Source organism: Zalophus californianus, chromosome 3 (genome assembly GCF_009762305.2).
Source record: "Zalophus californianus isolate mZalCal1 chromosome 3, mZalCal1.pri.v2, whole genome shotgun sequence".
Classification (NCBI taxonomy): domain Eukaryota; kingdom Metazoa; phylum Chordata; class Mammalia; order Carnivora; family Otariidae; genus Zalophus; species Zalophus californianus.
Window position 1 is genome coordinate 38,290,191 of NC_045597.1, and position 16,122 is coordinate 38,306,312.

At 37.9% G+C, this 16,122-nt stretch overlaps 1 protein-coding gene and 1 pseudogene across 1 annotated transcript; one reads left to right on the forward strand and one right to left on the reverse strand.

Annotated features, from left to right (window-relative positions):
• Positions 1 to 3,511: 3,511 nt before the first annotated feature.
• On the reverse strand, positions 3,512 to 7,987 carry LOC113919229 (endogenous retrovirus group K member 13-1 Env polyprotein-like). The gene is made up of 2 exons (XM_027588038.2): positions 7,778 to 7,987; positions 3,512 to 5,172 (listed from the first exon to the last, which is right to left on the reverse strand). The coding sequence occupies exon 2, from the start codon at positions 5,136 to 5,138 to the stop codon at positions 3,909 to 3,911; it is 1,230 nt and encodes a 409-aa protein (XP_027443839.2). The 5' UTR covers positions 5,139 to 5,172; positions 7,778 to 7,987; the 3' UTR covers positions 3,512 to 3,908.
• Positions 7,988 to 11,852: 3,865 nt separating this feature from the next.
• Positions 11,853 to 13,241, forward strand: LOC113920903 (annotated as a pseudogene).
• The last annotated feature ends 2,881 nt before the right edge of the window (positions 13,242 to 16,122 follow it).

Sequence of the window (16,122 nt, forward strand, 5' to 3'; positions counted from 1 at the left end):
CCTACACTGATGATAATGCATAGCAATTGGGGATTTTTATCCTTGACAAGGTAGAAATAGGCAAATCCTCACAGAGAGAAAACTCTGTGATTGGTGGCCATATCAACCCAGTATTTACATAACAAAGAATACTACTGTTGCATAATACTTTGAGAACACATTACATATGAATAAACACAATTGTTTCTAACAAATTGTGAATGCATTTACTTATTTAAAAATGTGAACTAAAATTAACAAATTATTAAATTGTAAAAATCATTCTCAGTGTTTAAATAATGTTGGCTAATGTTAATTTTTTTTATTTTTTATTATTTTTTTAAAGATTTATTTATTATTTATTTTGAGAGAGTGAGAATGAGAGAGAGAGAGAGTACATGAGAGGGGGGAGGGTCAGAGGCAGAAGCAGACTCCCCGCCGAGCAGGGAGCCCGATGCGGGACTAGATCCCGGGACTCCAGGATCATGACCTGAGCCAAAGGCAGTCCTTTAACCAACTGAGCCACCCAGGCGCCCAGCTAATGTTAATTTTATAGCTCTTCATTTTTTAGTGAAGAACAATTTCCATTTCATAGGAAATTATTTCTGTGTTTAAATTATAGTATAATTAAAGATAGTTTTAAACAAGGAATTTTATAATATCAGATTCTTTTTTCTGATCACATACTAGTAGCAAAATTTTAAAGAAAACAAACAGTTAACTCACATCAGAATAAGGCTTCATTAATTTATGTTGTACCATAACTAATTTTCATTAATCTAGTTTCTTAAAAAAAAAATAGAACAATTAAGGACTTCTCAATCAGTTGCTGTCCATACTATGCACTTTCACCCTAATCAGGATTTTGCTTAAATTTAAAATTTTTACTTTATTGAAAGATAAAAGTACATATCTGTTGCAGTAAAAATATGACTATGAGAGACAGATATTACTTTTTTCCCTAAAATTATTACTATTCAAACTGAGCAGTAATCATATAAACTAATTTGTATGATTACTCCTTATGAAATTTTTCCATTCTTTATCCAGGTTATTTATAAAGCATTCAACTTTATAAATCCAGCTAGTCTAAAAGCCCGTTTTTGAAAAATCACTGTGTGGTGTTTATGAGGGAGAGGGAGTAATAATAAAACTCACTGCATTGGAATTTTGTGACTGGAGTTTACTTTCCCCCCCTTAGTTTTGTATAAAAAAAGAAACCATTTTAATAATAAGGAAATAAAATGTCATGAGAAATATTTAACATACCTGAGAGAATATTCAAGTATCTCATTCTTATTAATGTACAAATTAAATGTTAATGAAGCTTATTTATTTGTTAAAAAAGGACCTAGTGGACCTCTACTTGGTAGCACTTTGTTAGCAGTTGTTTGGAATAGATCATCACTATTATAATGATCTATTCATTGTCTAAAAAATTCTATGATTAAAAGAGTTCTGATTAAAAAAACAATACTTCTGAGATGGAAAAAGAATTCTATGAATCAGTTTACATTTTCAATCAGGCAGGGTGATCCATGTTCTGATTTGGAGTTTTTAGCCTACTATAAGGAGATGGCTGAGGAGGCAAGATTTATTATGAATATAATTGTCAATCACTGGAAATGTATAAGAGCAATAAAAATGTATGGCAGTATGGAATTGCATTCTAATATTTTTGCAGAAATAATTGTACTGAATGTAAGTTAAAGACACTGTAGATTAAACAGTTATAAATAGTAACAATGGTTAAAGACATTAACAGTTAACTTTATGTCCTTGTGAAAGGCAACACAGTGGGTGAAACACATAAAAGAACATTTCTTTCCTATAAGAAATGTATATAGTCCTTTCCCTTTACTCTCCCACAGCCTTGTGTTTTTGTTTGTTGGTTGGTTGGTTGGTTTGGGTTGGTTTGGGTTGGATTGTTTGTTTTTAAGTTTTTATTTAAATTCCTGTCAGTTAACATGCAGTGTAATATTAGTTTCAAGTGTAGAATTTAGTGACTCAACACTTACATACAACACCAGTGCTTATCACAAGTACACTCCTTAATCCGCATCACCTATTTAACTCATCCTCTTTGCCCACTTCCCCTCCAGTAACCATCAGTTTGTTCTCTGTAGTTATGTCTATTTCTTGGTTTGCCTCTCTTCCCCGCCACCCCCACCACCCATGTCTAGTTGTTTTGTTTCTTAAATTCCACATATGAGTGAAATCATATGGTATTTGTATTTCTCTGACTGACTTATTTCACTTAGGATGATACTCTCTAGCTCCATCCATAACATTGCAAATGGCAAGATTTCATTCTTTTTGGTGGCTGAGTAATATTCCACTATTATATCACCTATTTTTCATCCATTTATCAGTTGATGGACATTTGGGCTCTTTCCATAATTTGACTATTGTTGATAATGCTGCTATAAACATTGGAGTTCATGTATCCCTGCAAATTGGTATTTTTGTATACTTTGGGTAAAGACCTAGTAGTGCAATTGCTGGATCATAGGGTAGTTCTATTTTTAACTTCCTGAGGACCCTCCATTTCTAGAGTGGTTACACCAGTTTGCATTCCCACCAACAGTGCAACAGGGTTCCCCTTTCTCTGCATCCTTGCCAACATCTGCTCTTTCTTGTGTGGTTAATTCTAGCCATTTTGATAGGTATGAGGTGGTATCTCATTCGAGTTTTTATTTGTATTACCCTGATGATGAATGAGGTTGAGCATCTGTTCATGTGTCTGTTGGCCATCTGGATGTCTTCTTTGGAAGAATGTCTGTTTATCTTCTGCCTATTTTTTAACTGGATTATTTGTTTTTTGGGTGTTGAGTTTGATAAATTCTTTATAGATTTTGGATACTAGCCATTTATCAGATATGTAATTTGCAAATATCCTCTCCCATTTCATAGGTTGCATTTTAGTTTTGTTGATTGTTTCCCTCGTTGTGCAGAAGCTTTTTATTTTGTTGAACTCAATAGTTTATTTTCGCTTTTGTTTCCCTTGCCTGAGGAGATATATCTAGTAAGAATTCGCCACAGCTGATGTCAGAGAGGTTACTGCCTATCTTCTCCTCTAAGATTTTAATCATTTCCTGTCTCAGATATAGGTCTTTAATTCATTTTTAATTTATTTTTGCGTATGGTGTAGGAAAGTTGTCCAGTTTCATTCTTTTGTGTGTTGCTATCCAGTTTTCCCTACACCATTTGTTGAAAAGTCTATCTTTTTTTCCATTGGATATTCTATCCTGCTTTGTCAAAGATTAATTGACCCTATAGTTGTGGGTCCATTTCTGGGTTTTCTATTCTGGTTTTCTATACTGTCTTGATTACTACAGCTTTGTAATATAGCTTAAGTCCAGAATTGTGATGCCTCAAGCTTTGCTTTTCTTTTTCAGGATTTCTTTGGCTATTTGGGGTCTTTTGTGGTTCCATACAAATGTTAGGAGATTGTTTGTGCTAGCTCTGTTGTCAACGTCTAGTGCGTTGGGGTCCCTGGGTAAGGGTCGCGAAATCACCGGGACACAGGGGATGCAGAGCAAAGGCAGCACTTGCAACTGCATGCTGTCGTTTATTTCCCACGCAGTAATATACTTGTAGAAATCAGATAATCATAACAATGTGTACTTTCAGTACATTATGGGATTAAACTAACATCCTTGAAGAAAGATACACAAGAATTTTGCTCTATGTTTACAAAGTTAAAGAATTCTCCCAGCCACCCTTCTTCAAGGAACAGTATGTTCTTGTCCTAAGGAGGGACGCCTCTAATCTAGGCAAGAGCCACTTCTTGCAGATCCAGGCATTCAGAACTTGCAACATGAGATAAGGGGAAGAGAACATTTTCTCCTCCTTGCTCAGGTCTGCCTGGTTTTCCTAACTTTCACTGCAGTCCTTGAATGACCCTGGCTCGCAAGGGGCCTGCAAGCCTATGCCATCTCATTTCCCCCTTTTTTCTTTTGTTTCAGCAAAAGTGCTTTCCAAAGGGTGGACATAGAATTCTGAGACGGTTTTATATAACAGAAATGCAACAGCGTGAAGCATAAGATAACAACTAGGAGTATAATACCCATTCCTCCAGCAGTATGCCCCAAACTCTGAATGATACCTTTTGGGTCTAATCCCTCAAGTTGTTTAAGGAACAAGTCTGCCAGAGTGGCAGCATCTTCAGTCTCAAATGGTCTACCAAATATCTCCTGAATGTTTGTGTGCAAATTATTGATCATGTCAGTTGCTGACGAGTTACCTTCTAAGTATCTTTGGATAACGCTCCAATCATGCTGTGACTCATTATATTTTAGGTTGGTAACACAAAAAGTTGTAGAATTCCAATCGCAACGCAGCCAAATCTGTCTCTCTAGTGTCAATACCTTCTTCCCTAACCAGCCCACTGTCTGCCTAAGGACATCTATTTGTGTTTGCAAGCGAGTATCAATCATAGTTTGTGAAAGCCAAAGATCCCGAGAGTCACGGTGCCAATTTTCCACAAAATGTTTGGTTTGTAAAGATGTATGTAATGCTACGCCTGACACTGCGGCTAATGTGGTAACTGTGATTAAACTTAAAATAATTGCCACAATAATGCCGACAAAGCGTTTAGTACGTTTTAACATCTTTTTGAAGAATTCTAAAACTAAGGCGTCCACGGGATTTTGAGCCCATGGTCGTTCTAGATTTACCGGAAGCCAAATGTGAGAACGTTGTTGCAAAATCATAAGAGAATATCCTGGCTCAAATTCTATAGAACTATTAACACAAGAGTATAATCGACATTTAGCACAGTTAATTCCATTATCGAAACTAAAATTCCCAACCAGAAATAGATATGGCAAAGGTACACAAGCAGTTACATTCATTTCTTTAGAAATAGTGAAGTTATAAGTTGACGCAGAGTTCGCTGTGCCAGAAAAAGTTCCATTGTACATTCGAACAGTCTTAAGCGCAGCTGCAATTTTCCATAAGTGCGTTTGAATATGATCAGGAAATTTCTGATGTGCTATGCGAGGGTCTGCAATGCCGCCATCTCTCCAGGCCATCAATTGATGATTTACCATTGGCTCACTCCAGTTGTTCTGCGGCGGCATCCTCTTGGTCCGGGTTCCCCATCCGTCGTCTGGCGGGATACAGTGCTGTGCGAATTGGTCCTCGACCGGATCCATCTCGCGGGGAGCCAGAAACAGGTCCGTCCATCCTCTGTGGAGACATAAGCATAACCCTTCCCTCTATAAAGTAATAGCCCTGGTTGCCACTCCGCATCTGCAGCCGGTTTGAACCATATTTTTTCATTTAATGGAGGAGGAGCAGCCTCTCCCTCTATGAAATGCTTTTCTGCTCGGGAAAGAATATCTCCTTGCGGAAGATTCAAGAAATTCAGTGTAAATAGTGCCTGTATCAAAATAGAACGTGCATTAGATTGAGTAAATGATAATATATGATCCTTTTTCCTTCTTTTTAATTTTTTAATTTGCAACTTTAAAGTACTATGCGCACGTTCCACAATAGCCTGTCCTCGGGGGTTTACCCCAGCTTTTATAGTGCGCAGATGTAAAGGTCTACAGATTGGACATTGCTTCACGATAGATTTTGCTTGACGGTATGGAATTTTATATTGAACATGTAACCTTCCTGCATTGGTGTGAAGTAAATTATGTTCCTCCTCCGCAGATACAAAGGACACCAAAGCGTCCACTTGAGCATTACCATGTGTCAATGAACCAGGAAGATTAGTATGGGAACGAATATGAGTCACATAAATACGGGCATTCCGATTCCTTAGCAAGGTTTGTAAGAGTAAAAATAGGCCAAGTAAGCTGGACTTATGTGAATGCACAACAGCAGTGCATATATTTTTAAGGACTCCTACAGCATAAGCAGAATCAGCGATGATATTTACAGCAGAGGAAAAATCTTTTAACACCTGAGCAATGGCAAACAATTCATTTTGCTGGACTGAATTAAAGTCTGTATATTGAACCCAATATTTAGTAGGGGTCCAGTAAGCACTTTTAGTTTTGGAGCCATCGGTAAAGACCGTGGGTGCATCAATTAAGGGCTGATCACTGATGATATCCTGAATAACAAACTCTTGTTTGCGAAAACAGTCCCATAACTTTCCTTTGGGAAAATGATAATTAATTTGACCAACATACCCCGCAAGAGCAATTTGTAGTTCTTCCATATTTTGTAACAAAAATGAAAATTGATCCTTGGACAGGGGATAATAATGTCCATAATATCACAACCAGTTATGGTTATAGCCCTATCTCGAGCTTGTTCTATCAGATATGCTATTTGAGTACCATAGGGCGTAATATTTTTTGAAAAATGATGTTTAGTATAGATCCATTCAATGGGTAACTCATTTTGACCTAATATAGCCGTGGGATATTGCCATGTATGAAGAATATACAATTTTAGAGGCAAGGAGGGATCAATTCGGGTCAAGAAGGCAGATTTGATTTTTTCCTCTACAATTTCTTTTTAGGTGTCCTATTTGGCCACAACCAAAACACTTCATGTTATCTAACTGCTTAGATTGTAGGGAATGCCAAGTAGTGGCCATGGTTTCAGCAAACAACTGCATCTTTCGACTTTCTGATGTTACATCCTTACAGGCCTTCATGAAGGTATTAATGTCTCCTGTATCCTTAATAGGTAATATAACTCTCTTACAATCCTCGTTAGCATTCTCATATGCTAGCAACTTCAACAATTGTTGTTTAGCTTCTTCTCCAATAACAGTTCTTTCCAAAGTCAGTTTTAATCGTGATAAGAACTCAACATAAGGGCGCCTGGGTGGCTCAGTTGGTTAAGCGACTGCCTTCGGCTCAGGTCGTGATCCTGGAGTCCCGGGATCGAGTCCCGCATCGGGCTCCCTGCTCAGCAGGGAGTCTGCTTCTCCCTCTGACCCTCTCCCCTCTCGTGCTTTCTATCTCTCATTCTCTCTCTCTCTCAAATAAATAAATAAAATCTTTAAAAAAAAAAAAAAAAAAAAAAAAAAAAAAAAAAAAAGAACTCAACATAAGTTTCGTTAGTCTTTTGAATAACCTTAGTCCATGACCCATAGTGCTCCCCTGCTGGCCGAATACGTTCCCATGCCTCCATACTAATCTCCCGCAATTGCTCATGAATTTCTTCAGGGGTATTAACCTGAGCAGCAATATCAGAATATTGACCTATCCCTGCCAACATTTGATAAGTTATAACCTGTATACGAGGATTAGGACTTAATGCATTCTGGCGAGCCCGATCCATACAAAGTTCAGAAAACCACATCTGCCATTGCAGATAATCAGGCTCTTTCAGAAGGGCTCTACAAAGGACCCTCCAATCTTCAGGAGAGAAATTATTATAATGTCGAGCTAATCCATTAAGTAGCTCCTTCACATAATGTGACTGTGGTCCATATAAAGACACTGCCTTTTTCAAGCGACCGATATCCTCTATTCCGATACCTTCATAATATGGTGCTTGTGCTACTCCCTGGACCGGGGGAGGCCTAATAACAGGAAAAGCAAAGACAGAATTATCAGCCTCGCTCTCATTATCGCTATCTTCTAGCGCATCAAGCTCAGCCAAAGCAGCAGAAAGGAAAGGATTTTTAGGAGAGAGAACTGGTGCGGGTGGCAGAGGCGGAGCGGAGGGCTTTTTAGAGGACTTCTTAGATCCCTCCGCCATAGCCATAACCCACTGAAAAACCTTAACAGTGATGCCATAGACAGCAAGTGAATGCTTCAGCATTCGAACATAAGGAGTAGAAGTTTCTTGTCCCATAACCCTGTTATTTTAAGTTACTCACCCTTCCTGAACGTCCTTCAGGGTCCCTGTTCGGGCACCAATTGTCAACGTCTAGTGCGTTGGGGTCCCTGGGTAAGGGTCGCGAAATCACTGGGACACAGGGGATGCAGAGCAAAGGCAGCACTTGCAACTGCATGCTGTCGTTTATTTCCCACGCAGTAATATACTTGTAGCAATCAGGTAAGCATAACAATGTGTACTTTCAGTACATTATGGGATTAAACTAACATCCTTGAAGAAAGATACACAAGACTTTTGCTCTATGTTTACAAAGTTAAAGAATTCTCCCAGCCACCCTTCTTCAAGGAACAGTATGTTCTTGTCCTAAGGAGGGACGCCTCTAATCTAGGCAAGAGCCACTTCTCGCAGATCCAGGCATTCAGAACTTGCAACATGAGATAAGGGGAAGAGAACATTTTCTCCTCCTTGCTCAGGTCTGCCTGGCTTTCCTAACTCTCACTGCAGTCCTTGAATGACCCTGGCTCGCAAGGGGCCTGCAAGCCTATGCCATCTCACTCTGTGAAAAATGTTGGTGGTATTTTGATAGGGATTGCTTTAAATGTGTACATTGCTTTGGGTAATATAGACATTTTAACAATATTTGTCCTTCCAATCCATAAGCATGAAATGTTTTTCCATTTCTTTGTGTCATCTTCAGTTTCTTTCATCAGTGTTTTATAGCTTGTAAAGTACAGATCTTTTACCTCTTGGTTAAGTTTATTCCTAGGTATCTTATTGGTTTTGGTGCAGTTGAAAATGGGATCAATTCCTTGATTTCTCTTTCTGCAGCTTCATTACTGGTGTATAAAAGTGCAACAGATTTCTGTACATTGATTTTGTATCCTACAACTTTATTGAATTCCTATATCAGTTCTGGCAGTTTTTTTGGTGGAGTCTTTTGGGTTTTCTATATAGAGGATCATGTCATCTGCAGATACTGAAAGTTTGACTTCTTTCTTCCTCATTTGGATGCCTTTTATTTATTTTTGTTGTCTGATTGCTGTGTCTAGGACTACAAGTACTATGTTAAATAACTGTGGTGATAGTTAGCCTTATGTTTTGATATATTTCAGTATGGAGCCATCTTACAGAGCTGAAGAGCTAGGGAATAGAAATCAAGTATTTATGATCAGGGCTGTCCTCTAGTCCCAGGATATAAAAGAGAAAACTAGAGAAACTACTTAATTTTTCCAGCTGTGTTAGGACAATGTTGAGAATGGGAGTTAAAAGGGGAACATTAAGGAAATTTTTTTTTTTTTCTTTTCTCCCTGCCAAGAAACTTTGGCCCCTCTGTGGAATACTTCTAGAATACTCATCTCTTTGCCACTGCTCAATTTCACCTCCTCAGTCATCTCTTTAAAATTCTTTCTTGACTAGTTGTTCTCCATTACTCTCTCCTGCTTGCTTTCTCTTGACCAAGATGGCCTTCACACTAACCTCAGCTTGACTGAACGTTAGACAGGCTTCTTCCTCTTTCTAGCCCCAGACCTCTCTTTTCTTAAAATATTTTATTTAGAAAACATATAATTGTGAATTCTTTCTGTGCCCCTTTGAGATTCATGTTAGTCTCTTTGAAAAAGTCTCTTGAAAACTTACAACCCAGGAATATCTTTCTCACACACATAGGAGACATCCCTTTCAAGAAAGATAGTACTTCTATCTCTTAGTCTCTGTGAAGTTGATAGGAGCCTTATTTCCATGGCAGCCAGTTAGCAAACACAGATAGCCTAATCACAGAGAAAAATATCTGCAAACTCAGGTAATAATTCAATGTATTCCACATATATCTTTGATCAGCCTCCTTTCAAACATCTTCTAGTACTTTTTCACTAGTTCATTCCAACCCTTGAAAATTCTCTCACCCTTTGTTTCAGTAAAATTGAGTTCATATTAGTTTTGGCCTACTTCCCCTATTATGATACCCTTGAAAAAAATCTCCCTTCCTTGTTTAAATTTGCCCAGTGCAGTTTTTGCTTTGATACTCCTAACAAGACTTATCTTACATCATTTAGTTTTGAAACTTCCACTTGAATGTAAATATTTAGGTGAGACAAAATTTTACTGCTAAAACATTGTAGCTTTCAGCGGGGATTCTTTAATAAAAAGATAGATTAACAAGAGAAAAACAGTTCATTAACATGCATCACACATCATATGGGGGAAACCTCAATGAAAAGTAACTCAAATGGGTCACATACAACTCTTGCTTACATGGCATCTTCAACAAAGAAAAATAAATTGTAGAGAAAAAATAGAACAAAGGAAAGCAGTTTTAGGCTTCCAAGGGTGGCAAACTGCTGTAAGGAAAATATATGAGAGGAAACTAATGGAGTAAGTTTAGTTTGAGATTCCTCTGGTGTCATCTCTTGGCTGATAAAGAGTTTGTCGCTAGTGAAAGAAGAATTTATTTCTGGGTTGAAGCAGAAGAGGACATGGATGGCAGAGAAAACTCTGAATATGCTCCCTTTTACTTACCTTCAGCTCAAAATAATTTTTATGTGCAAAAAGACATGTGTAGGGCTGACATTCTGGTTTCCTTCAACACTATGATGGTGGTAATTTATGTTTAGCTCATCATACTATCTTTACTTCATAGCACAATGCCTAGCACAAAGTAGATATTCAAAATACATATTGAATGAATAAATCTTGTCATTATTTTTAGTTCACCATTATATATCCTATTTCTTAGCACATAAATAATGTATAATAAATACCTATTAAATACACATTGTTTTTTTTATTTTTTTAAAGATTTTATTTATTTATTTGACAGCGAGACACAGCGAGAGCAGGAACACAAGCAGGGGGAGTGGGAGAGGGAGAAGCAGGCTTCCCACTGAGCAGGGATCCCGATGTGGGGCTCGATTCCAGGACCCTGGGATCATGACCTGAGCCGAAGGCAGATGCTTAATGACTGAGCCACCCAGGCGCCCTAAATACACATTGTTAATAGATATTTATTAACACTGATTGAAAGGCAAAGGAAATAATATGTGCAAAGGCATTTAGGTGTCTACAGCATACCAGGGATGGAGTAACTGCAACCAATTTACTATAGCCAAAAATCAAATAAAAACAGAAAAACAGAAAATAATAACAACAAAAATTGTTGACTAGACCAACAGTTACTGAACCAAATAACATCTTGAAATACATCCTTGGGGTTTTTATCCTTTAGATTATAGGATGCTAAATGAGTATAAGTAATGATAAAGGAGATCTCTGTTCAGTTTTTCACATGTGCATATGCATGGGTCTGACTCCTCCATGACCCCAATCCAACTCAAGTCTTAACATTTCAGACCTTTTTAAGAAGTGAGCCTCATCTGATGCCTGCTAAAACAGCATCACACTGTGATAATAATAAGCAAGATAGATTTCCAGTTTCCTTCTATAAACAATCAGTAAATGCCTTTACAACTCTATCATAAGTGGGAAGTATTTCTGCCTTATTCTATATGACAGTGTTCTACTTCAGAGTTGAGGAGACTCACTGAACTCTCTTCAGAGAGTCAAAACTCTTCCTTGCCCAGCATATTACTAAATTCAAATCCTAAATAAATTATTATTGGAAGTGTTTGTATCTCCTTCCACAGTGAAGTGTTTGGATGTTTTTATGGGATCAGTCGCTACAAATATTTTGAGTATTAATGAAAGCAAGCTTTCAGGATGTGTATATAACACTATATACAAAGAAATACAAACATTATTTTCTTATAAAAGAGTAGCAGTTCTTGGGGTACCTGGGTGGCTCAGCCACTTAACTGGCTAACTAACTCTTGATTTTGACTCAGGTCGTGATCTCAGCATCTTGAGTTTGAGCCTTGTGTCAGACTTCTTGGTCAGCAGGGAGTCTGCTTGAGGTTTTCTCTCTCCTCCCTTTGCCCCTCCACCGCCCCCAGGTGCATGTGTTCTCTCTTTCTCTCTCTCTCAAATAAATAAAACTTTAAAATTAAAAAAAAATTAAATGAAAGAGTAAACAATTCTTTAAAATATCTTGAGGTGGCTTTTTCGCATCGGGTTTGCCGCCAGAACACAGGTGTCATGAAAACCACCACTAAACCTAAACCAAAATGGGAAAGGAAAAGACTCACATCAACATTGTCGTCATTGGGCACATAGATTTGGGCAAGTCTACCACTACTGGTCATCTGATCTACAAATATGGTGGGATCAACAAAAGAACTATCGAAAAATTTGAGAAGGAGGCTGCTGAGATGGGAAATGGCTCCTTCAAGTATGCCTGAGTCTTGGATAAACTGAAAGTTGAACGTGAACGTGGTATCACCATTGATATCTCCCTGTGGAAATTCGAGACCTGCAAGGATTATGTGACCATCACTGATGCCCCAGGACACAGAGGCTTTATCAAGAACATGAGTACATACACATCTCAGGCTGACTGTGCTGTCCTGATTGTTGCTGCTGGTGTTGGTGAATTTGAAGCCGGTATCTCCAAGAATGGGCAGACCCATGAGCATGCCCTTCTGGCTTACACACTGGGTGTAAAACAACTAATCATTCGTGTTAACAAGATGGATTCCACTGAGCCACCCTACAGCCAGAAGAGATACGAGGGAATCATTAAGGAAGTCAGCACCTACATTAAGAAAATTGGCTACAACCCTGACACAGTAGCATTTGTGCCAATTTCTGGTTGGAATGGCCACAACATGCTGGAGCCAAGTGCTGACATGCCTTGGTTCAAGGGATCGAAAGTCACCCATAAAGATGGGAATGCCAGTGGAACCACACTGCTTGAAGCTCTGGATTGCATCCTGCCACCAACTCATCCAACTGACAAGCCCTTGCGTCTGCCTCTCCAGGATGTCTACAAAATTGGTGGTATTGGTACTGTCCCAGTGGGCCGAGTGGAGACTGATATTCTTAAAGCTGGCATGGTGGTCACCTTTGCTCCAGTCAATGTTACAACTGAAGTAAAGTCTGTTGAAATGCACCATGAAGCTTTGAGTGAAGCTCTTCCTGGACACAGTGTGGGCTTCAATGTCAAGAAAGTATCTGTCAAAGATGTTCATCATGGCAATGTGGCTGGTGACAGCAAAAATGACCCACCAATGGAAGCAGCTGGCTTCACAGCTCAGGTGATTATCCGGAACCATCCAGGCCAAATCAGTGCTGGATATGCACCTGTGCTGGATTGTCACACAGAGCACATTGCTTGCAAGTTTGCTGAGCTGAAAAGGAAGATAGATCATCGTTCTGGAAAAAAGCTGGAAGATGGTCCCAAGTTCTTGAAATCTGGTGATGCTGCCATTGTTGATATGGTTCCTGGCAAGCCTGTGTGTGTTGAGAGCTTCTCTGACTATCCTCCTCTGGGCCGTTTTGCTGTTCCTGACATGAGACAGACGGTTGCTGTGGGTGTCATCAAAGCAGTGGACAAGAAGGCAGCTGGAGCTGGCAAGGTCACCAAGTCTGCCCAGAAAGCTCAGAAGGCTAAATGAATATTATTCCCAATACCTGCCACCCCAGTCTTTGTTTGTTTGTGTTTTTGTTTTTTTCTTTATTTTTTATTGTTATGTTAATCACCATACATTACATCATTAGTTTTTGATGTAGTGTTCTATGATTCATTGTTTGTGCATAACACCCAGTGCTCTACGCAGAACGTGCCCTCTTTAATAGCCATCACCAGGCTAACCCAACCCCCCCACCCCCCTCCCCTCCAGAACCCCCAGTTTGTTTTCCAGAGTCCATCGTCTCTAATGGTTTGTCTCCCCCTCCGATTTATCCCCCTTCATTCTTCCCCTCCTGCTATCTTCTTCTTCTTTTTTTTTTTTTAACATATATTGCATTATTTGTTTCAGAGGTACAGATCTGTGATTCAACAGTCTTGCACAATTCACAGCGCTCACCATAGCACATACTCTCCCCAATATCTATTACCCAGCCACCCCATCCCTCCCACCCCCCACCACTCCAGCAACCCTCAGTTTGTTTCCTCAGATTAAGAATTCCTCATGTCAGTGAGGTCATATGATACATGTCTTTCTCTGATTGACTTATTTCACTCAGCATAACACCCTCCAGTTGTTGCAAACCTGCCACCCCAGTCTTAATCAGTGGTGAAAGAATGGTCTCAGAACTGTTTGTGTCAATTGGCCATTTAAGTTTAATAGTAAAAAGACTGGTTAATGATAACAATGCATCATAAAACCTTCAGAAGGAAAGGAGAATGTTTTGTGGACCATTTAATGTTTTGTGTGTGTGTGTGTGTGTGTGTGTGTGTGTGTGGCACTTTTAAGTTATTAGTTTTTAAAATCAGTACTTTTTAATGGAAACAACTTGACCAAAAATCTGTCACAGAATTTTGAGACCCTTTAAAACAAAAGTTTAATGAGAAAAAAAAAGTTCTTGAGGTGTAGCTATGTTGTAGCCAATTAAAAGAAATATGACATTTCTATGTTTATAGTCCTCAGCAAATGTTTTGTGTAAATATTAACATTTTTGCATATCACCATCCCAAAACACTAATTTGAATAATGAAATATCTTTATATTGGATTGAAGGTCAGCTGATTTGTATTTTCTTATAAAAATGTCTTATAGGAAGAGCGGAATCTTGGATTCAAGCATATATGTAAAATTTTAATGTAACATGCTGTAATTATGAAATTTCCTAGAAGATAATCAAAATAGAACATGATTGCATCTTGAATATATAAAATGAGCCAAATGCATTTTAAAGTGAAAACTAAAGTAGGTTAAAATGAATAATTTTTACCACTTGTTAAGAATAGTTTTGGTAATTAAAAAAATGTTGGAATAAGTAAGCTGTATTCAAGAACAATATGTACAAGAAGCCAAACTATACAGAGAAAAAAAATAAAATCTGATTCAGCTAGTGCTGTTCATCCAAACAACCGTAAAACAGTATCATTTTAAATTTAATCTGATCACAATATCACTCTGACTTTTTGAAAAATAATTTTTCATTATTTCTTTACACAAGGTTATGTTATTATTGTTGTTTATTATTTTTATAACAGTTTTTTTAAAGAAGCTTCATTTTATACCTCCCTCTGGTGTTTCTAGAATAAACGACAATCCATAGTAAGCAATAAATGAACACCAGAATATCTGGCCTGTGGCTATCTTTCTGACCTTATCTCCTGTGGATTTCACCTCTTGCTCACTTAACAACAGCCATACTGACCCCTTGCTAATCCTTAAATATACCAAGCATACTTCTACCTTTTCATTTCCTAGTCTCTGCCTTGAAAGCTCTTCATCCCATTCATTCTTCACTTTACCATGTCTTTGCTCAAATGTCACCTCTTCAGAATGATCTTCAGTGATTTCTTTACCAGAAAGAACCCCTACCCATCTGGATTCACAGAGCTAGCTTCATTTATCTTTGTAGCTCGTATACCATTAACTTTATCATATATTTATTTTTTATCATTTGTTTTCCCCCAATTAGAATGAAACTGTAGGAGAATTGAGGCCTTACTTAGTTTATTGCTCCACCTTTAGTACCTATAATAGTGCCTTCACAAAACAATTAGTTTTGTCAAATCAGTAATATTTGTTTCAGAGTTAATGTTTGAATGAACCAATCATCAGCAGTTTTTAACTGTTGAGCTTTTACTAGTGTAAGAACATAATGCTAATACTTCTGTCTTGTTACTCTTTATAGAAATAACCTAGTGTAGGCATTATTCCTCTTTTGTAGATGAGAAAATGGGTTTATAGAACTAAAGGAAGCCAACCCAGATTATACAGTTTATATGTGCTATGTAGCAGGGAGAAAAATTTTGGATACAAATACTGTAAGTACAGATTAGGACATACTGAATTAATTTACCTGTGGGAAATTCACCTGGAGGTGTTTAGTAGGGAAGTGGATTTAAGAATCTGAAGCTTAGGAGAGAAAGTTAGTGTATTGTAGAGTATGGAGAGTTAGTCATACATATGATGTTAGAGTCATGGTGAGTATATTAGTACTAGAATAAACCACAAAAATAATGGAATTTTCTAGGAATCTGAGTGTGAGAAAATAAAATTAGCAGGGAAAAAGCAACCTTTATATGTGATAGACACACAGACTCAACTTTTTAAATAGAGTAGGTCACATTTTCCATTCTTCCTTCCTTAAAGAAGTATTACAGTGTACAACTCAGAAATGTAGAATTCACTCTAGATTCTTCTGTTTTCATTTCCACGTAGTCAGCCATTAAATTCTTCAGTTTTTATTCTCTAAATATTTTCCTAATCAACACTCTCTATCCTATTTCCTCTACTTTGGCTAAACTTTTATAATTTTTTGTTTTACTCTCTGCAACAACCTTCCAACTTATCTCCCAATTGGTGTCTAGTCTTATTC